This window comes from Trachypithecus francoisi, unplaced genomic scaffold, assembly GCF_009764315.1.
Source record: "Trachypithecus francoisi isolate TF-2019V2 unplaced genomic scaffold, Tfra_2.0 Lachesis_group4, whole genome shotgun sequence".
Taxonomy (NCBI): Eukaryota; Metazoa; Chordata; class Mammalia; order Primates; family Cercopithecidae; genus Trachypithecus; species Trachypithecus francoisi.
In genome coordinates this window covers 32,185,709-32,208,297 of record NW_022681469.1, presented here as the reverse complement: position 1 = coordinate 32,208,297, position 22,589 = coordinate 32,185,709, and the positions used below count along the sequence as shown (strand labels likewise).

The 22,589-nt window shown below is 34.2% G+C and overlaps 1 protein-coding gene across 2 annotated transcripts in view; it reads right to left on the bottom strand.

The window, feature by feature from the left end:
- Positions 1-22,589, bottom strand: part of GRM8 (glutamate metabotropic receptor 8) — an 832,302-nt gene that overhangs the window by 317,719 nt on the left and 491,994 nt on the right. For both annotated transcript variants that reach the window (XM_033193152.1, XM_033193151.1), the window contains exon 7: positions 15,447-15,647. In XM_033193152.1, coding sequence (XP_033049043.1) covers positions 15,447-15,647 — 201 coding nt within the window. The remainder of the gene's footprint in view (positions 1-15,446; positions 15,648-22,589) is intronic.

Here is a 22,589-nt window from a genome sequence, read left to right as displayed (position 1 = left end):
GTGTTATCAAATAGAATCACCTAAACTTGCATACGTCAATTAAACATCTTTCCCACGGGCAATTCAGAATGTTGTATTTAAAAACCTGTGATAAATTGCTAAAGTTTTTAAATGGCTCATTACATTAATCTGCAACAGTATCATGCCTAAATTATGATGCTCTTAAAATGTAGTAAAGAAGGTAGATGTTGTCCACAGTACTCTGAGCATGTTTGATTCTTGTTCAATTCTTAAGATTAAAAACAATAATAACAATGTAGGTAGTGAACTGGCTCTGGAAACATTTTCTGTAAATGCCAGCTGAAAGCTAATACAAGCTCAAATGTCATTTGGTTTATTCCAGTCACTGTTCAAAGATATGAAACAATTGAAAAACTACTTTTACTCAATATCTCTATGAAGTTAGAAAAATTTATCTTGACATTGGCAAGAAAACATTTCCTTTCTTTACATATATCATTTTATACTTTTTATTTATTTCCTCTATTTCTATATAAAGAGAGGTAGCTATGTGTTTATGTGCACACACTCCATTGTAAACTTAAAAGCACTTGTTATTATAAATTCACTTTCTAGTTAGACCTGTGGTAGGACTTAAAGCTATTCAGCTGAAACCATTCTGGGGTTTGCAAAATACGCTATTTTATTTCCATAAACATTTTGTGTCTGGAGGCTGCTAGAAAATTTATGGACTGGTTATTTTCTGCTTCAGTACCAGTAAAGCACATTGCCATCATGCTCAAAAGCCAAAAGATGGTTTCAATAATGCTAAAAAGAAAAAGAAAATCCAACATGAAATGGTGTTTGTTTATTCATATATTAGCATATCACGTGCAAGGGAGTATCATTTAAAACTTGTTACTGCAGCCCATTTGAAAGCTTCATATAGTGCAAAACTGATGAAGCACATAACCTGTAAAGGTATAAAAAGAAAGTATTATGCAAACGTTGCAATAAAGATCTCATTATTTTTTAACAATATCTGATAGATTGTGCCTATGCACGTAGACCGTGTTTAAGATGAAAAGAAAAACTTTCTCATTTGAATCTATGAGTTAACTGCAATCTTTAACAGTGAAAATGCCTTTCCTCTCCCTCACCCCAAGATAGTTTCTGTGTATAGGAAATGTCAATTCTTTTTATGGTTTTGACTGAAGTTTATCTAGTAGGATCAGAGAGATATATCCAAGTAATTCTTATTTAAATACTACCTGGAAAAAATGTCTGAAATGTCAGTCAAAAGCTTTTTTGCAGATGGCTGATGTCATTTCAGAATAAATATGGGGATAGAAAAATCAGAAAGCACTTATTTTTAGAAAAAGGAGCAATGTACAATCAAGAACACTGCAGTTTTCTCAAATGTCTCTTTAGCACTCTAGAATCTATTGACTCTAGAATTTGTGACAACTCTGACATGCTGTCATTAGCAACTAAGTGAAGAAAAGCAAATGTGTTTTCCTCCCTGGTAAAATGAAACAATTAGGTGCTAAGAGAAAGAAAAAGTTGGTAACCTTACACTGATGGTTTTAGTACTTTGGAAATACCCTAGAGAATTAGCTGGGAGAGTATAATTTTCTTCTCTTCAGTGCCTAGGACAGAGACTGATGGGATTAGATTATTTTCTGATGCTGTCAATTGAAACTGAAACAGATATAAGAATGCTGTTTCCTGGAAGATGAAATATTTCAGGAATTACATTTAATATCCATATGGATTAATCAGGTGCTCAACAGTCAGCCAATAAATCCTATGCAGTAATATTTTCCCTGGATAGTTTTTCAATTTAACCTTATTAGTTTTTATTTATTTCATTATTGTTTACACAATATTTATGTTCCTTCAGTCCCAACAATCACAAAAATAACAACAACAATGATACATACACACACAATTCTGGCTACAAAGAACACTTCACTTTTAATGACATTTGAACAATTGAGTATGGGCAAAAGTTTCATCTTCAAATCTCTAACTAAAAAAAAGGAATGGGTTCAACAAATAGTGCTGGAACAACTTGACAACTCCATGCAAAAAAATATAAATAAATCTAGGCACAGACCTTATTCTCTTTACACAAACAAACTCAAAATGAATCATATAGACCTAAATATAAAAGGGAAAACTATTAAAACTATTAGAAGATAATAACATATGAGAAAGTCTAAATAACACTGGGTATGGGGATGCTTTTTAGCTACAGTATCAAAGGCACAATTTATAAGAGAAATAATTGATAAGCTGGGCTTCATTAAAATGAAAAACTGCTGCCCTGGAAAAGATACATTCAAGAGAGGGAGAAGGCAAGCCACAGACTGGGAGAAAATATTTGCAAAAGACAAAATGATAAAGGGCATCTATATCAAAATATACAAAGAGCCCTTAAAACTCAGTAATAGTAAGATGAAATGAACTACCAGGCCATAAAAAGACATGGAGGAAGCCCAAACGTATATCAGTAACTGAAAGAGGTGAACCTGAAAAAGCTACGTACTGTATAATTCCAACTATAAGACATTCTGGAAAAGGCAAAACTGTGGAGATAGTTAAAAGATCAGTGGTTGCCAGAGATGAGGTGGGAAGGAAGTATAGACAGGTGGAGGATAGAGGACTTTAGGTCAGAGAATGAACCTCAGTGTAGAACTATGGATACTCCTATACATTCCACTCAATTCTGCTGTGAAATTAAAACTGCTCTAGAAAAGTGAAGTTTATTATTTAAAAGAATGACAATAACAAAACCAAGACGAGAAGGTTCATGAAGGTAATATTTTCTTTACCAGTTTCAAATAAATTATGGGTATTGTACTAAAATGTAAACCTTTATAAATTTAAACCTCATTAATAGATATTAAATGTTATTTCATAAAATAATTTCTTTGGCTTTAAAAATTAAATATTGAATATCTAACAAAGTAAATTTAAATAATTGAATCTACCATTCACAGAGACAGATAATGGTAGAAATACATTTTATCTTTATTAAAAATTGCTGTGAAATGAAGCCAGACATTTAAAAGTACAGATTATACAATATTATTTATATAAAGTTTAAAAGCAGGAACCCCTAGTTTGTGCTGTCAAAAGTTAGGAGAGTGACTTCCTGGTGAGGGTGTAATGAGGAGTAGAGAACCCAGGAGGGTTTTGAGGTGCCAGCTGAGGATTTGGGGGTTTGGTTTGGTGTTCTGGATCCTGTTTGGGGTGCTTTCAGTTTATGAAAATTCACTGAGCTATAGATTTATTGTACTCTTCTGTATGTATTTTATACTTTGTCTAAAGTTAACAACAACAGCAACAACAACAACAACAAAGCCCAGCAAGATCTGGGGAAAATTAGAGCTTTCTTAAGCAGGATTAAGTATAAATTGTACTTGCCAAAATGTGTATTTTCATTTCTATTTGAATTACTTTTTTTAAATAAATAGGGCATATGACTTTTAACTAATTCTGTCACGCAGAATCCACTTATCTCTGTTCTGTGAACATGGACAACTGAGTCAGCTGGGCAGTGCTACAAGGACTTTTCTCTGGTTGAGTTGAGTGTGACCAAAGGGCAACAGTTTAACTCTGCAAAGGAAAGAGGGTCTCTTTCACAGGCAACAACTAAGTTTCTGAAGAGACTCTTAACCTAGGAGGTGTATTGTATTCTAGCAGACATTCCCTGAAGACCTTTTCAACCAACAGCCTCCACCTTCTTATCTATCCTGCCCTTTTACTTGAGGCCAGATATATTCATATAGGTTTTAGGTCCTTTTATTCCCATATCTTATCCTAAGGTTCTAATAAGAAATCAAGGGTTCAGGAGGTGACTGCAAGAGAAAAAAGAAAGGGCAAACTAAAAAGCCTAACCCCTTTGGGAATAGGTGAATAACACCTCAAGAAATAAGAAATTAAATTCAGATAGCACAGTAGTAGTGATTACAGGAGATTTATCAGATGCTTTGAAATCTAAGGCATGTAAAGGAATTTGTGTGGATGGGCATGTATTTGGGGGGGTTTTATGTGTGTATGTTTGAAATTCAGTAAATATATACTGAGGGTTTATTGTCAGGAGCAGAAAGAAGAATAATAGTTACCATTTATTGCCTATTTACACTGTGCCAGGCATCGCGTTAAATTCTTAAGCATGAATTATCTCATTAAATGCTCAGAATAATGCTATGAGGTGGGTATTATTATTTTTTCCATTCAAAGATGAGGCCATAAAGGCTTATAAAATATAAATAACTTATCCAAGATCTTACAACATTAGTGGAAGAGCTGGGATATGAGCTCATGTCTGTCTCTCAAAAGTTCACGATCCTAGTCACTCTCTCTTGGTTACTGAATGACCACAAGGGCAAACAGAGAAATATTGGGAACAAAGAGGACAAGAGGAGAGAAAAAGAATTTTAAGATATAAAGGAAGATGAAGTAAAGAAAAGAAATGAGAGATGAAACGGAGAAAAAATACAAATGGGACAGTTTAAGTACATAATAGACATTTAATAAATGTTAAATGAATGTGACATATGCACATAAAAACCATAAATACATACAGATTTTTTTAATTAAAATTGAGTAATTGTTCACTTAGCTTAGCTACAGACAAGGTGTTTATATGAGTCAAAAGTTATTTTATAATCACTTTTAAACACATCCAAAAGACTGGGAAAACCAAAATCCCAAAAGCATAATAATTAGGCACAAGAATTTAAAGGAATTTTTTCATTAATGTCCCTCACTTTTTCTTTTTTTGTTTTTTTTTTCCTTTTTGAGACAGAGTCTCCCTCTGTCACCCGGGCTGAAGTGCAGTGGCAGGATTCTGGCTGACTGCAACCTCCACCTCCCAGGTTCAAGCAATTCTCCTGCCTCAGCCTCCCTAGCAGCTGGGTTTTCAGGTTCACATCACCACACCCGGCTAATTTTTGTATTTTTAGTAGAGATGGGGTTTCACCATGTTGGCCAGGCTGATCTCAAACTCCTGACTTCAAGTGATCCACCCACCTTGGCTTCCCAAAATTCTGATTACAGGCATAAGCCACGGTGCCCAGACCCTATCCCTCACTTTCAAACTAATTTTGTGTTGAAACCTTACTGTAATTATAAAAGTTAACAGCTTTGAAGCAAAAAATAACCAAGTCTCCATTATAATTTTTGGGTAGATTCTTTCTGAAGCAAAATACCACTAAGAAAATGATCATCCCTAACAACATGGGTGCAATTCCATTAAATACGATCCATCAATCAAAAAAAAAAAGTAATACATAATTTTGAAGAAACAAGAAATAATGAGAAAATGAACCCCACCTGGTCCATTCTAGATTCATTAGATGCCCATCTCAGCAGTCAAGTACTTTCCTATTTAGCCTAAGAATATCATAAAAACATTCACATTTCTGTTCTTATATCCAAGGACCTGGCACCGCTGAAAATACCCTGTTGGTTGCTGCTGTGGCGGAAGTATCCTTTCCAACTCCTGCCTTGTTTTCACCTCCCAAACTGATCCTTATATGTAGTACTTTCTAAGTGTACATCTTTCTAAAGATTCTCAAGTCCTCAGTCCCAACCCACTCATCTCATCATTTTTATAAGGTGACCCAAGCAATCTGTTAAATCTCTATTGATAAAATATTCTTCATATATTGTACAGTTTATATCTTTTTAAGTATTGTCTATGTATCATCACCTTACATTTAAACTTCATAGGAAACCAAAATAGATATACTATATATTTTCTTATAACCTTTTTTTTATAAATGAGGAAACAAAAATTTATAGAGGTTTTGTTGCTTGGCCACTATTACAAGGTGTTGAATGTTGTAAAGCTAGATTCAAATGGAGTATAAAGTTTGTGTTTCTGATCACTAGAAAAAAATACAAACTATTAGATATAAACTCCTTCAGAAACTTTCCCCATCACCTCAAATCCTCTGTGTTCCTACATCTGTTTCCTTATTCTTCATTCAAGGCTCACTACTGCATCCCAGTTTAGACCCAGGGTCAGCCCTCAATTATTGAGCCCATGGTACTCCACCTCTCTCCAGGATTTATCATTCATCCTGCTTTTTTACAAATGTGATGAAGAAGACCAGGAATTACAAAAATAAAGAATGAGTAAAAGAAGCCCAACACAGTGGATGAAGTTGAGTAGGACTCTAGGAAGAGCTAGAGTAAATCCACTGATTTGCTTCAAGCTTTTCTTCAATGCTGGCTCAGTCTTGGCCCACATGTAAGTCCTTATATTTTAAGGGAGAAATAAGAGATTAATAAACCTTGTCCTTCAAGACTATAAAAGAAATAAGACTTTGAAAACCTCACAGTTTAACACCTCACTCATTTAGAAAACAGAGGCAAGTAGAATTACACTGCTAAATTTTATGGTGACTTAATGGGTAAGATTAATAATTTACGGCTAGCTTGATGTTTCCTTAATCAGAAACAAAAAAATTACTTAATTGTGAATCGACCTATTTATTCCCAAAAATATTTATAAATTTTTGAAAAGTGAATGGATATACAGTAATATTGATTATATAGTGATAAGCAGAGACTTCAAGAATTATATATTTCCAAATTATTAATTTCTTCAATTGTATTTCTAACGAGACAATTATCAAAAAGGATATTATTTTTAGATCAACAGATAATCAATCATATTTAACTTTGTTTCGTTTACTAAACAAGTAAATTTAATCATAAGGAAATTATGCACCATAACTTCAAGAGTGACGTTTTATGTCAATTTTTCCATATAATGAATTTCTGTCTCATTCTCTACTTAGATGAGGCCGGGCTCGGTGATTCATGACTGTAATCCTAGCACTTTGGTAGGCCAAGGTGGGCAGATTGCCTGAGCTCAGGAGTTTGAGACCAGCCTGGGCAACATGGTGAAACCCCGTCTCTACTAAAATACAAAAGAAATTAGCTGGCTTGGCAGTGTGTGCCTGTAGTCCCAGCCACTTGGGAGGCTGAGGCAGGCGAATTGCTTGAACCCTGGGAGGTGAAGGTTGCAGTGAGCCGAGATCTCTCCACTGCACTCCAGCCTGGGTGACAGAGAGACACTCCGTCTCTTAAAAAATAAATAAATAAATAAAATTTTAAAATGTGATGAAACAGAAAGTGTCAAGTTGATTACATCAATAATATATATACTAAAATACTGAATTATCTCCAGTAATAAGTTTGTCACAAACAGTTATAAAGAGAGATTGTTGGGGGAGTTAAGATACTTCTTTGATTTCTAGTCAAAGCACAGTACCTAGAACAGAGTCATCATTCAAATAATTCTGTATTTCCTTCCTCTATCTTTGACATCTTTCCATTTCACACGTACCTTTACTTTCCTATTTTAGATACTGTTTTCTCACTGTGACTACTGGAACTATCTCTTAAACACACCATCCCTGCCTTTAATCTCACTTGCTTCAGTTTTCAAATTGCTGCCATAGTTATTTTTCTAAAACACTTACGCTAGCATTTCACTGTCCTGCTCAAAAAGCCCCATTCCTTTTCCCTGCTGTGTCAAATCCAAAGCCAAACTTGGCAGAGGTTTCTCACCAAGCCCAAGCTCATCTTCAGCCTCATCACCTGACTGCTTGCACAACCACTGTGTTACATTCTTCCATAGTGGATGCTCAACTTTCTTAGAATGTGAATGCCCTTGCCTGTCTTCAAGCTATTATTAAACTGCCTTCTCCGTCATGAATACCGTTTCCACATCTTGTCCACCAGAAGAAATGTCACTTTCTCTTTGTAACTTAAATTACATGTCACTTGCTCTCTGTTTTGTAATCTTTAAGCTTCCCTTATGTAGTTTCTCAATCTCAACCTTATGTTGTGTTTGTAAATGCTCATGCCTCTATCATATCACTTATCAAATTGAATTATTGTTAGTAACAGGTTTCTGTACCTCCACTGTTAAGCTATGAAATTGGGCAACTCACAGGACCACATCCTATTAAACTGTGTATTCTCAATTTTAAAAGACACGGCACTCTTGTAAAAATGAGGTACCTTATAAGAGAATCAATAAAATATAGGTAAAATACATAAATGATTTATGAAAGATAAACATGAATATAAACAGCTAAAGAAAGACAATAAGAACACTGATATAGGCATCTTTTTTTTTTTTCTTGTAAAGAACACTTTTGGCTTTAAAAGAATATGTAGAGAATTCAGACTTGGAAGAGACCTCAAATATTAGATCATTTCAGTGTAATCTTTCCATTTAAAAGATGAAGTAGAGAGGCTTGGGTGAGGTCACAACACAAACAAGCGGCAGAACTAGGGGAAAATACCTCAGATCTCAAATATACAGTCAACACCATTATATAGTGTTATGCCAGCTTTACTGAGAGACATATAACATATTTGAAAAAATGGAGAGACATTTCTTATTTATGGACAGAAGGGCTAAGTATAGGAAAATCGTTAATTCTTTCTGAATAAATCTGTATTCAGACACATTATAATTCTAGTAGAAATAACTAGGCAGTATTTTCTGGGATTTTAATAGTATTTTAAATTTTAATTATGAGAGTAAATGAGCAAAAATAACTAGAGTGATTTTATACTGTACAATATATTGTTGGTAGGTTTTAGTTAAAAACAAAGTGAATGAATTACTGTAGTTAAAAACAAAGTGAATGAATTACTGTAAATATAATTATTTTTATTTTGATTATGAGAGTAAATGAGCAAAATAACTAGAGTGATTTTATACTATACAATATATTGTTGGTAGGTTTTAGTTAAAAACAAAGTGAATGAATTACTGTAAATATAATTGTTAATAATTTTCTTAGAATACATTTCTAGAAATAAGAAAATAAGAATTGGATACATACCAAGCAAATGAGCTCCAAAAAAATGATGCTAATCTATATAATACATTTTAGTAACTATAAATGTTTAAGTCTTCATAAATTTGATAAGGGGAAAATAGTCTCTCATTGATGAATTGGCCTTTCTTTGATTATAAGTGAGACTTAGCATTTTTTTCAAATATTTATTAACATTTACAAGTTTTGTTAATTGATCTCTTAAAGATTGCATAGTTTATATCAATTCATGTGGCTCTTTTAATATTTAGGATATTGATGTTTTGACACAACAACCCAAATGAATCCTTATAAGTTCTGTTTTAAAATTATGTTCATAATTTTTAATATCCAAGTGTTATACTTCTAAAGAATCAAATAAGGCATTTTTATAATAATTTCTTTTACTGATTTTAAACTTTCCCATTCAAATCAAATAAACTTTCTCCTACATTTTCTTTTATTATTTTGCTTCTTTTTAACATAATTCTAAAATAAATTTCAAATGGATAATACTTTCTTATGTAGAAAAATCATCTCAGTTGACTCTGCTGTAAACTCTTAATAATTAAAATTTAAAATACTATTAAAATTCCAGGAAATACTGCCTAGATATTTCTACTGGAATTATAACATGAATGAATACAGATTTGTTCAGAAAGAATTAACATTTTCCCTATATTTAGCTCTTCTGTCCATAAACAAGAAATGTCTCTCCGTTTTTTCAAATATGTAAAGTTGTCTTCAAATAGGTTCAATTTATTCCAACATATTTTCAGTTATTTTTTGCAAAAGAAAACAAGAGTTTCAGTTCCCCTGTATTAATCAATGACCTCTTAATACTATGTAGAAAAGTCTTAATGTTCTAATATTAATGTTATATTTTATCTTTCTAATATAAATATTGTCTTGAGATCAAATAATTTGAAAATTATCATGAAATGATTTTTCCCTTTTAGTAATAATCTTTGTCATTTTTGTTTCACGTTTACCACATTGGTTAAAATTGATAGAATATTAATAATTATGGTAATAGGTTTAATCCATCTGTTTGATAAGAATAACTATAAATATGCAATCAGCTATAGACTAAGCAAGATGTGCTTTATGTGTTAAATATTTGGTCAATTTCTAGTTTGTTTTGTATTTATAACATAAATTAGGCTAATATTTTTATCATATGACTTTACATAATCTTATCAAATGTTTTTTATTGTCTTATTTGACCTATTAGCATGATTATAGTATAATTTCTAATGTTAAACTATAATTATTCCTTTCAGATAGCTTAAAGGTATTTTATGCTAATAAATTTCCTTCAGAATCAGACTATAGTGTTCAGAGAAATTGTATATTTGGATAGTTTGCATTAACTCTTTGAAATCAATAAGTTTTCTAAAGGAAAGAAGATGCTGATAACTTCAATCTCTGTACTGATCTTTACAATCTAACAAATATTTCCGTATTATCCTTGGAATATTGAGCACTGAAATATTTAGATCACAACTCACTGCTGAGTTTAGGGAAGCTGCTTCCTTCCTCTTGGTGTCAGATAATTCAACCCCAATACAAGAGTTTGCATTATAAAATTCCAAAGTTGACTCTTCTCTCCAATTATCACAGATTCTACTTGATTCCCGTCTCCCTCAGACTAATGCAAACTCATCCACCGAAAGAAGCAATGAGATTCAGATACCTAGGCATCACCCCCTCTCTCAGGTTTCCACCTCCCTGCTTAAGCTTTCCCCATAAGGCACTTATAGAAACTTTCTAAATGTCTCTTTTATCTATAGGGAGTGGTCCGTGACAACCAAGTTTGTACTACTTCCTCCTGTACAGATAATCTGGAATAGATCTGACATACAACCTAAGTTTGGCTAATGAGATTAAAGCTTCCAAGAAGTTGAAATTGAGACTTTTAAAACGTTAGTTTTGACAGGTGTCTTAAACAAAGAATAGCTAAACCCTAGAAATGGAGACGGTCTGCTACCCTGTGAACCTAGAAGAGAAAACCAATATAAAGAGGAACAGATAAAGCAGACAGACAGACAGACAGAGATGCTTTTTTTTCCTTATAGGTTTTTATTTCTTAGGACCAGTTCTTTCTTTATACTCGTTTCTGTTCTGCTACGGGGTTTCCTGATGCACATGCACAAATTCCTCATTTTAGCTGAATTAAGCAAGTTTTAGTTGGCTTCTCAAGTTGGTTGGTTATATACAATCAAACAATTACAATTAATATGCCACTGTGCTTGACCTGCCCTGACATGAGTTCAGCTATAGGGCAAGGAAGTAGGGAGATAGCTCTGAAATTCTATCCAACACTTTCTTTATGATAAATATGGTTCTCATAGTAACAGAAACACCTTTGATTCTATACAAGATGTACAAAATTAATATTGTATTGCCTATAGATCAGTCTGGAGTAAGGAATTGACAAGTTCCTAAAATATCTGACCTCCTTTTCTCTGTATTTTTTGATAAATCTTAGGGTTTAAAAATTATAGAAATAACATTTTGTTGAGATAGCAGCAATAAAAGTAACCCTAAAAAGAAAGTCTTTTTCCCTCTGGCTTCCCAAGTAGACAGAAGATGTTAAGAAAACCTGTAAGGGAAACATCAGTGATTCTGGATACACTATGATTCAGAATGTGCTTAAAATACAGATGCAGAAGATGGTTCAGGTACCTTTTTTCAGTGACTGAAAAAAATCAGTTTCAGTGATTACATTCAATTAAACCACCATTGTAGCTTATGTCTTTGATGCTAATTAGCACGCTACAGTTCAGTAGTTTGACTGAATATTCCAGCTTTAGTTATTTTTTATGAAATAATTTTGGCCTGAAATACTAGTTGTTTATCACTCTAAATTCGAATATATTCTTTGCTTTGTCAATTAGATGATACACTGGAAGAAGCACAATCTTTTAAATATCTTTAAACCATTGCTTAAGTAAGCATACCACACACCTGGTTACAATGTGAGCAAGATTAAATTTTAACAGACCAACAGTTCTCTTTAATTTTATACCAATCATCTGATGAGCTTCCAGTACCTGGCTACTTCACCTCCTGCTCCTATAAACTGGAAGCAGAATCTTCCTCCACACCGATAACATGGTTTTACTATCTCAAACTAAAAAGGAGCATACAAAGAAATGTATCCTGATATCTAATTATGTCAAAAAGAACTAATTTAACAACAATTTTATCTGTACAAAAATTACACTTTGGGATAGCCACTATTCAATTTTAAATGGGCATTACTAAGTAATTCCATCAAATGGGTCAATTTTTTTTAATTCCTTGAGAGTACATTTTGTAGTTCACTGATCCTGGCAGATAATCGAGAAGGCCACACTGTACAAACTTGGCAGTTGTCTTATAAAGCTCATTATTTGACAACTGGCAATAGCTAGGCTAAAAATCTTCTAACATATACTATTTTTTGTTGTGTATAATAAGCAGCTCTGGTTCTAGTCAAGCACATCTGGGTTCTTCAGAAAATTAAAAATTGGTCCTGGGTAAACCTTGTTTTGGCCAATGTCTTCCTTGCACTTTTGGTGTTAGGGAGATGGGACAGCTGTCCCACCAGGTGAGAACACCAGCTATCACCAACATAACCAACTCATCTGGTTTCCAATGAACAACATAACATAGCTGTTTTCTAGGTTCCTAACAGCTAACAAAAGCACCAAAACTCTACTTCCAGCTGCTATTAATTCCCTGGAAAGAGCAATGATATGTATGTAAGTCTGTAGATTGTATGTGTGCTTCATAGAGCCACTGGGACTCTTCAAGGTACTTCCGAGACCAGTAAGCAAGACTAAGGAAGTGGACCGGCCAGAGCTATGCCAATCTCTTCAAGCAACAGTTCTTGTTTTTTAACAGATTGAAGTGTTAGATTTCAGAGTAGGATATTTTTGAAGATAGAGTCTTAAAACTAGAGTATAAGGGAGATGTTCTTCATTTATTCTTCAGAGTATGGTACATCCCCATATCATCAGGGTTCAAAAGAGTTATAAATCTAAATCAAGGATGATTATCTTCCTCCTTGAAAACATCCTTAATGAAATATACTTTCAGTGTTATGAGAGTTACATCATTTGTTAACTTTGATTGTGGGTACAAATGCAAAACAGCCAGAGAAGACTTCTGCTTTTGCTGTAAAATTTTGTTAAATAACATTGCTCATTTGGCTGTCAAAGTAGCGTATGACACCTTTCTTTTGGAAATAATTTCCAAGAAAATTTGTTCTCTCTTGAAAAATAGGTAGGCTTGCTTCTATCATATAATGAAAATTATAAGTCACATTGTCGATCCCTTTATGCTTTGATTGCTTAAGAAGCTCAAAGTTAATGATTTCATCTTTTATTCTGCTTACCATATTTGTTTCTTCCTCCTTTAATAGTTTTGATGGTGTACTTCTATTTGAACAGCTGTGTGCATCATTTTTATCATAAACAGAATGAACATTAATATATAAGTCAATAATAAAATTAAAATGTGATGAATATCCTGGAAATTACTGAAAATCAACAGAATTATGTATTCTATGATCATTTGCTTATCTTCAGGTCTCTTATCCTGTATTATCAGCTACTGGAACACAATCAAGTCTCATGTCCAGCAAAATCAATCTCCAAAGAGCTCAAAGAGATTGTCTTTTAAGTTCATATACTAAGATTTATTTATTTTCCATAACCCTCATCTGAGATATACGTAATCTTATATTAGACACAGTTCTATTATGCTCCAATAGGTTCTTGTTGCTTTCAAGATGAAGAATAAACCTTAATAATGGCCTATAAGACCTCACATGGTCTACATGGCCCGGCCTATTGCTCTGCCCTTATCTGAGACACTTACTCCCTTCAGATTTCATCTGCTGCTAAATCCCTATATTAGGGAAATGTCCACTATTATAAACTCTAAAACCAGAATATCTCCCTTTTCAGCACTCATTGCAGATTACATAATTATATTTTTGTTTGCTTATTTGATTAATACCTAAGTTCTCCAGGAAACTCTAAGTGCCATGAACGTTTTGTCTATTGTCCCCAGTAATGTATCATCAGCACCTGTCCTAAAAACAAGCACAGCAACAGCATCAGAAACACTTTGATAATGAGAAAAAAAAAATCCACTGTAAAAAGTGGACAGAGCTCAAAGATCATTCATTGGAGTCTAGAGGCAAATCCTCTTAATAGCCATTACATTAAGATATTCTTTAACCGTCTTTAATAGGATCATTATATTACAGGATGGTATAATAATTATAATAATTGAAGTCATCAAGGAAGGGTTAGGTTTTGATCTATGGTTAAGATGAAAGACAAATGCCTTTAAAATGCTTTCTTTAATGCTTCTTTAAAAGATTTCCCTGTCTTCTGGAGGTGAGCTTCAGTTCTATGGAAACTTCACACATCTGCGTTATTCTTCCCACCTCTTAACTAGCAATATTAGATAAAGGAAGAGTTCCCCAACCTCAGGTTATCGTAAACAACCTTGTATTGCAACATTCCTCTTTTGGTCAATTTCATAATTGCATAAAAATTATTTTCAAACTCCCGTTAGTATTCATATTCCCAACAAAAAGATTAATGTTATGTAATGCTTCACAAATATTCTGCCACAGACAATGTGTGTTGAATTTAAACCAAATTCTGTCTTAGGTTGCCTTTAAAGGAAAAATGCAAAAAAATGCAAAAAAAAAAAAGAAAAAAAGTTTCCACTTGAATTCTAAATTGAAGATGACCTTGTGCTTTTCTGAGAAATGCTGGCAGCTGAGGTCACTGGAGTGTGTTATGATAGACGGTGCAGTGCTGTGTGTGTCTCAAGGCATGTCCATTGTATGGATTAAAGCCAAACCAAAAGTATTAGGCAGCTCAGAGCATTCTATCATTTCATTTGAAAATAATGATCAAAGTCGTGGGCAACAACCATTGCAACTCTCATGAAAGAATGGCAGCATTCAATAATTCCATCACTTCAGACAGGCAGTTGGGCTATTCTCAATCAAATACTATGAATCCAGTATATTCTGTATCAGTTTCTTGTGGCAGTCACAGAAACAACATTTCTGCTTTTACAGTATAAAAATCCTGTCTACATTGTGTGCATCCCTTTGCTTCCAAATGACTGAGTCATTGAGAAAAATACAAGGAAACAGAAAACACAGAAACTGATCCCTCTTTGAGTATAAATATATAGCAACCCCAAATCAGCCATTTTGTTCAAGTCAGCTTACTGTTTCAAAAGCTTAGAATCCATTTCGAAACAAAATGTCTATAATCTCTTCTCTTATAACAGCATGAACAAAACACTTTCAAAGAAATATAATCTAGTGTCAATGGTTTTCAAGCCTTCTAAGTGATCTGTTCAATAGTGATATTTAACTAGAACATTTTGATTGATAGAGGCTTATTTTAAACTTTTGCTTCCTTCACGCATAGATTAATGGTAGCATAAAAATATGTTTGAGATGTAAAAGCAGGTGGAAAAACTCACACTTATGATCAAAGAAGAGAACTGCTTCTAATCCTGTGTTTTCCACTCTGCCTGAGTATCTTCTATATATAGGAGGAAAAACATACCCTGTTGCTTTTAAAGTACTTAGACACACACACACACGTTGTAACTTACCATTAAAATTTACAGCCCGAATATAACCAAGTAGCTCTTTCCCATCAATGGTACTCATTCGTGGACAAAGGCCAATGTATCCAGGACAGAGATCTTTGTGCATATTGTGCAGGGCATAAGCCATGGAATATACTGCATCAATTACAAATTGGACCTTTCCTTCCTGTTCATAAGATGAATCCCGAGCAATTCGCTCCAGCCCTGCAAAATAAAAGATAAAAACCATCAGTTGACGTTAGATTCCAAGAAAAGACGGCATTAGAGCTAAGATTTCCATCATTTGAGGACACTTAATGAGACGCAACTATTTGATTTCACTTCTGATTAATTCTATACTTACTGAGTCAGGTTTTTAAACTGGATATTGAGTTTATTTAGAAAGAGTAAAACTATTTCATTAGCAACAAAAAGATATGAAGTAAATAAAAGATGTATAGTTTCATTATCGTTATTTCCACCTTATTGAGTCCTATTATATTGTGCATTCTAGTAATTACATAACGCTTTGGTAGTGGCTTGATCTTTTATGTAAAATGTGTAGTGTGTCATTCTTGTCATCTATCTCAGCTCCAGGAGTGTCATTTAATTAGTGGCCCAAAGCAAGGTCTTTCACCACCCACCAAATCAGTTATAATTTTGAATGTGCTCTATTTGGGAGCCTTTTTGTAACTATTATATGACAATACTCCCTTAAGTGACCCTAGTTATCTTTACAATAATCATTCAATTTGTTTTCTTTTTGAACTCAGTTTTCTATTTAGAATTTCTATTAAAAAGATGCAGACACCTCAAAATGAATGTCACTCAGAATAAATGTACCTGTGTTTGGGCATATTTAGGGCTGATAATTGGCACTGGAGATTACTTTTAGGTTGGTGTTTATAATTTAATACAGAATAGACATATATTTTAAATGAAATATAAATGAGAGCTCAACTATGATCCAACATTATCATTTTGAAAGCAAGGAAACTGAAACTCATGGAGGTTATAATTACATGGGGTACATAGGGCAGGTTTGGGAAGCATTCATAGGTATCAGACTGCAAGCCCAATATTCTCTCAATTCACAGAAAAGTTTGGTAGATGGCAAGAATGTTGGGCATGCAAGAAAAATTATGAAAGGGACATCAAGAGTTTATTAAGGGAACAAAAAGTGATCTCCTATCACTCCTACATCCATCACCAACCCTTACACAACTGGTAACACTTAGACAAAAGCAAGTATTTTCAACTTTCCATGGATGTTACTAACCTTGAATAAATTGTACTTATGTTCAACACGTATTTGTTTTCTAAACACCAATGCATATAACATATATATTTAGAGAGTTGAATTAAAGTGGTTTATATTTGGATATTTACACTCTGAAAAACCTGTGGTTTTTTTCCTAAACAAAAATAGTGGTCAGTTTATTTTTATTCATCCAATTATTGTTTTTGTTTTTCTTTTGGTCTTAATCACTTGTGACACTGTTCTTTTAGATGCTCTTAGTTGGTATTCTGGTCTCTGTGGTCTGTCATGATGCTGAATTCTGCTCCTCCCTGTTTGGCATGGGTTTTCTGATTTTTCTCATGTCTCAACTTTTCATTCTCCAAGGCTGAGTTTCTTCATCCCCAACCTCAGAATCTGCTCATTGTCAATTTTGTCAACTACTAAAATTTCTACAGTCTAGAAATATAAATGGGACTATAAAATGTTGGCTACAGAGTCCAGAACATTAGATCAATTTTTAATAATTAGTTTAATTCATTTTGGAAATTAGCTTTTTGGAAAATTAGTTTTCTAAATCTTTCTTGCTGTCTAAGTGTATAGTCCCATATTTCCAATGGCCTACCATATCTCTATGTAGTCTGCTGCTTCCATATCAAACAATATATGTAAAACGAGGCTATCTCTGTAGGAGATTCCCTAAAATATCCTACTGATATTTTGCAAGTTTGCAAGCACAAAGAGACAGGGAAGACTACTTCTCAAAAGGTATATTGTCTCCTTCAACCTACTTTAGCTGCATGATCTAAGTAAGCTAAGATCCACAAGACATGGGGACTATGTTCTCTCCCTATCTCTAGGTTATACTTTTGTCTCCTGAGTCTTAGGACAACACTGCTTGTTCCCAGAATCTCTCATCAAGTTTCCTGTGAAAACAACCGTTTCCACTTCTGCCTAAAATTTCTCTCCCATGGCTTTAACCACAAAGTAGAGCATTCATAAATAAATATTGAAAGATGGTTACAGCAACCAAATAGATGCTATTATTTCCTTATAGATTCTAGTCTGGTGACTATCCACTCTTGTTAGTCCAGGACTGAGGGGGTTCTCAGGACCTAGGATCAAAATGTGAAGAGCCCTGGAAAAACCAGGATAGTTGCTTATGAACAAAGAGGTAAGTGACGAGGAAATTTCAGAGAGAAGACTAAATAACGACTTTGAGGATCAGTCCCTAGGTCTGGATGGATATCCCTGTGTTTCATTTATTTTGCATTACTGCACTTGAAAACAGAAAATGAAGACAATGAGGTTCAGGGCGGTTGTTTCCACACTTGGTTCTCTCCTTAAGTACAGATTTCTTAGCACCACCCCAGACTTGCTGGGTCAGAATCTTCCTACCTGGGACATAAAGGATCTGTCATTTCAACAACTCACTAGGAAATTCTGGTGCAACCAGCTAAGTCTGTGGGCCAGCTTTACGAAATTTCTGCTCTTCCATACAGCAATCCTCAAAAATACCTCTATAGATCTATTGTTTAGAGAGTTTTATGGTATTGAAGTATGAAATTAATAATTCTTTCATGATATGCACAACCCAAAGAAAATCTAATCAAATTATTCCCCTTTTCTTACTAGATGAAGAGTCAAAGAACACAAATCCCAATATTCATGCATTTCAAAGCTTCCACCGTGTCCTTAGACACACAGGGAGGCCTAGAGCTGATGACAAGAGTAGAAGCCAGAAAGACACGAAAGATCTGTAAATAAGAAAGTGGAAGGAATTGAATGTGTTCCTCATGAGAGGGTGGAAACAGAAAATAGAAAGCAGTAGGAAGAAAAAGGTACAGAGATGAGGGAAAGGAGGATGGAGCAACACAGAGAAAGGCTTGCACCCAAGGTACAATAATGGCAGAGGGAAATCTAACATTCCACATTGTTTGTATTGCTGCTTTGTAAATCCCTCTGCTGCAGACATACACACACACACACACACACACACACACCCCTCACACACCTCTTTTGTAAATATTATTGGCTTTTAATCGATTTTTTTTAATTTTGTGGGCTTTAAAGAAAAGGGAGGATTTCCATATTTCCATTACTGCAGGGTGAAGGGTGGAGAGTGGGCATAGAACTGGCAGAAAATGCCTAAGCCAAATGGTTTCAAATGAAGCAATGACCACAAGAACATTAAGGAATTTGGAAATTTTTTAAAACCTATGAAATTCATGTAACAGCTAGACATGTGTGACAGTTTTATAGTTTTAAACTTAATCTATCCTAAAATGTTCTTGATTTAATATATTATCAGTTTATTTTAGTGCCAGTGCAACCTCAATCTATTATTTTACTTTATATTACATATTATCAATTTAATATATTATCATTGTATTTTAATGCAAGTGCAACCTCCCTGTCAATCCATAGAGATACTCCTCAGTGTTCAAGAATTTCCTGATAAATTGTAATTGACATGCTCCAATTTAATAGATATACTCTGCCTCAGCATTTCTTAAAGAATAAACAACCTGGTGTGGTGGCTCACAGCTGTAATCTCAATATTTTGAAAAGCTGAGGTGGGAGGATTGCTTGATGTCAGGAGTTCAAGACCAGCCTGGGCAGCATAGTGAGACCCTGTCCCTACCAAAAAATCAAACTAAAAATTCAACTTTATATACAATAGGTCTAAATGAATAATCAAATACACATAATCTTATTAAAGAAACATTTAAATTTTCACTATTCAAATCATTTTTTCTAGTTATAAACTCCAATTATTTTGACGATTAAATATATTCCAACTTTGTACATTTTTGTTCTTTTAAAGAGTTCAGAAGTCTGCCTAGTAACTGGTACCACATGTGAATCAATAAACACTGTAAAACTCTCCCCATAAATCAACGTAAGCATATGGTAACAAACTGAAAGACTGAACACTATTACCATTTCTAAACTTAAAAGTGAATCATTTTATTTCTTTTCAGGCTGTTTAGACAACGTATTTTTCTGTTCCTTAACACTTCAACCTCATGACGACACTTAAGATTTTACAGCAGCTAGAATTTGCTCCTCACTTCCTATATTTGATTCTCTCATTCATCTAAAAGGGGAGTTTAGGAAGCTGACAGTGACTCATCAACCTAATTGGCTGTAAAATTTCATTATGCTATAGTTTCTAAAGTTAGTGTTAATGTATTGCTATAAAGTGCTAAATGTTGTCAAAGGCTGTATGTCAGCTAACCATTTTAAATATCACCAATTGTAGAGTTGTGATGTGTTCTAGTGTATAGCTTAAAATTAACAACATAGAGCAAAGTGTTTGCATGGTGAGACAGGAATTCAGCCTCCTAAATTTTATAGGAAGATTGTTTTACATCTTCATTAATGAAATCTAAATCTTGTGATTAGATCTCAGGTTCCCAGAAAATAATAAATTCTTACTGGTCTAAGAAATATCACACGTACTTTAGTTAAGGACTTTCACAGTTTGTGGTGTATATTCTTGGGTTTTGTTCCTTTTCAGTTAAAAAAAGGCAAATTGGCTTAAGTTGGCAAAACATTGTATATGTTACAATGTAAGTTCCTAAGATGAATCTAAGAGAAATTTCAGACTCTTTGATGCATTGTGGTTGCAAAGCATTGCTAAGAATTTCCCATTTCTCAGGATAGAGTTCAGTTTTCTAAGCTAAAATGTCAGAGGGCTAATTTAATTGTCCTGAAATTAGGCATACAAAACTTCTAACATCAATGCAATGATAGTCCAATAAGCAGTTGGTCAATCCAAGTAAAAAACAAATGGAAGTCATACCAGTTGCTTAATTCCTGGGAAATCAAACATCTGATTTGTTGCCTTTTTCTTACAACCGTTTCAGCTTGGAGTAAAAATAATCCAACAATCTAAATTTGCAGATTAAGAAGTATTTGTTAAAGTTTCTCCCTGAATTTTTCTGAATTATGAAGCAACTATTTTAAATAATTAAGTCAGTTTCTTGGAGCTGCTGCGGAGAGAACAGCAAAGAGAAAGAAGGGAATCTGTGAACCTGCTATGAATAAATACATTTATGCATCTAGGCCCAGATTTAAAAGTCATTCTGAATTTCATAGGAGCTTCTCTGCCTATTGATAACCAGGAACAAGACTATCATACTTTACATTGTGCTTTTCCCAGTGTGACACAGATACATTGTAACTGCATAGTGCAGTGACTTTTAAATCCCTGAAAACCATGCCAAGAAGCACATCGCACGCTAAAGAGTAACTGCTATCAAGCTGACAAGTAGATCTTTTTTTTTTTCTGAATTTAAAATGATTTGGGTTCCAGGATAAAATAGGGGGAACATAAGGTAGAAATACAAGCATTTTCAATTATACAGGACTATCTCCAGAGCACTAGGATCCGCACATGAAAGTATGCACCTCCCGTACTGAAGACAGATGAAAACATGTACCCTGAGATGAGACAGACAGGTGAAATGACTGATAGAAGCAGCTGGCTAGGGGAGAGAGAAGATCAGTCAGTTAGACCTGGATCCAGGTCCCAGCTGGACAGCTTAGAAAGCGATTGGCCTTGGACACCTTCCTGAACCACGTCACTAATCCTGGGCCTTCAGCTGACATTGCTGCTCTTAGGGACCTCTGTAATGGGGTCCCTCATCCCTCCAGCTTCATCTGCTCCACTCTTAGGTCCTTGAATATTACATAAGATCTCCAAATGCAGGCCTTTATTCAGCTGTTTACTCTCTTCATCCCTTGCCTAGATGTTTCCAAGCCTCAGGGGAGATGTCACTTCAAATTAGTTAATATTTAATGATTTTCTTCCCAAACTTAGCCTAGATTAGATCATACAGCATCTTAAATACTAGGCTTAAATACTGAATATTGTTCACTTGAAATGGAGAACTATGATCAATATTTAAAATTATTGCTGAAAATAATGTGTAAAATTAATTGAAGCAAGCATAGGTTGAAGGTAGAGATGAGTTGGGAGGCAGGTTATGCAGAAAGTGGAAACAGGATGACCCAGGGAAATGAAAACAAAGGAATGACAGAAAATATGTTTTAGATGCCAAATTGACAGAATCTAAGTATCTGATTAAATATGGCAGCAAAAGTCAGGAGGCAAAGAACAACTCAAGGTTCTGATGCTAGGTACTAGAAAATTGGCACCATGACCAGTTTGAAAAATCAGGTGAAGGTTTGATTAATGATATCTCCCTAAGAGCATCAAGACCTCAATTAAAAGGACTGATTTTTAATGTTCGGTGCTATTCATTATATCCTCTAATATAGTATAGACTTTATATAGATGTTTAATTATAAAAGAATAAAAGGCCCAAATGTTTAAAGTAATCACATAACAATAACGTGGTTGATCATTTATTTGCAACACTGGTATAACTGAAGAAGCTATGTTGGAATAGTGCACCTTATGCAGTGTTGCAGTAAAACCAATGGCCTGAGAAACCAGACTTGCATTCCAGTTCTAACACCACAACCAATTAACTTTGTGGCCCTGGACAAAACATGATCTCTCTGGTTTTTGGTTACTTCTCAGTAAAAATTAGAGAACTGAACAAGATGCTCTGTCAGGGCCCCTCCAGCTCTGAAATCCTGGATTCTAAGGCATGTTCTCTTATTTGTAACTGCTTCCTCCTTATACTCTCTAAGATCACTTGAAGATGATTTAAGTAATCTTCAAGTAAGTGTGACTGAACAAAACCACTAAACCCAATTCTCCTAAACAGTATCAAGTATCCTGTAACCGGGCTACTGCTGAGACCTGCAAATTCTACACTAACAAAAATAGCAAATGTCAACCTGGATTAATTTTTCCCTGCATTCAGAGTTTTGGTTCACTGTGTCACCACATTTTCATTATTCTTAGATTTAGAGCCATTGACCAAATCTGGTTCCTCAAAAAAGAGAAGTTT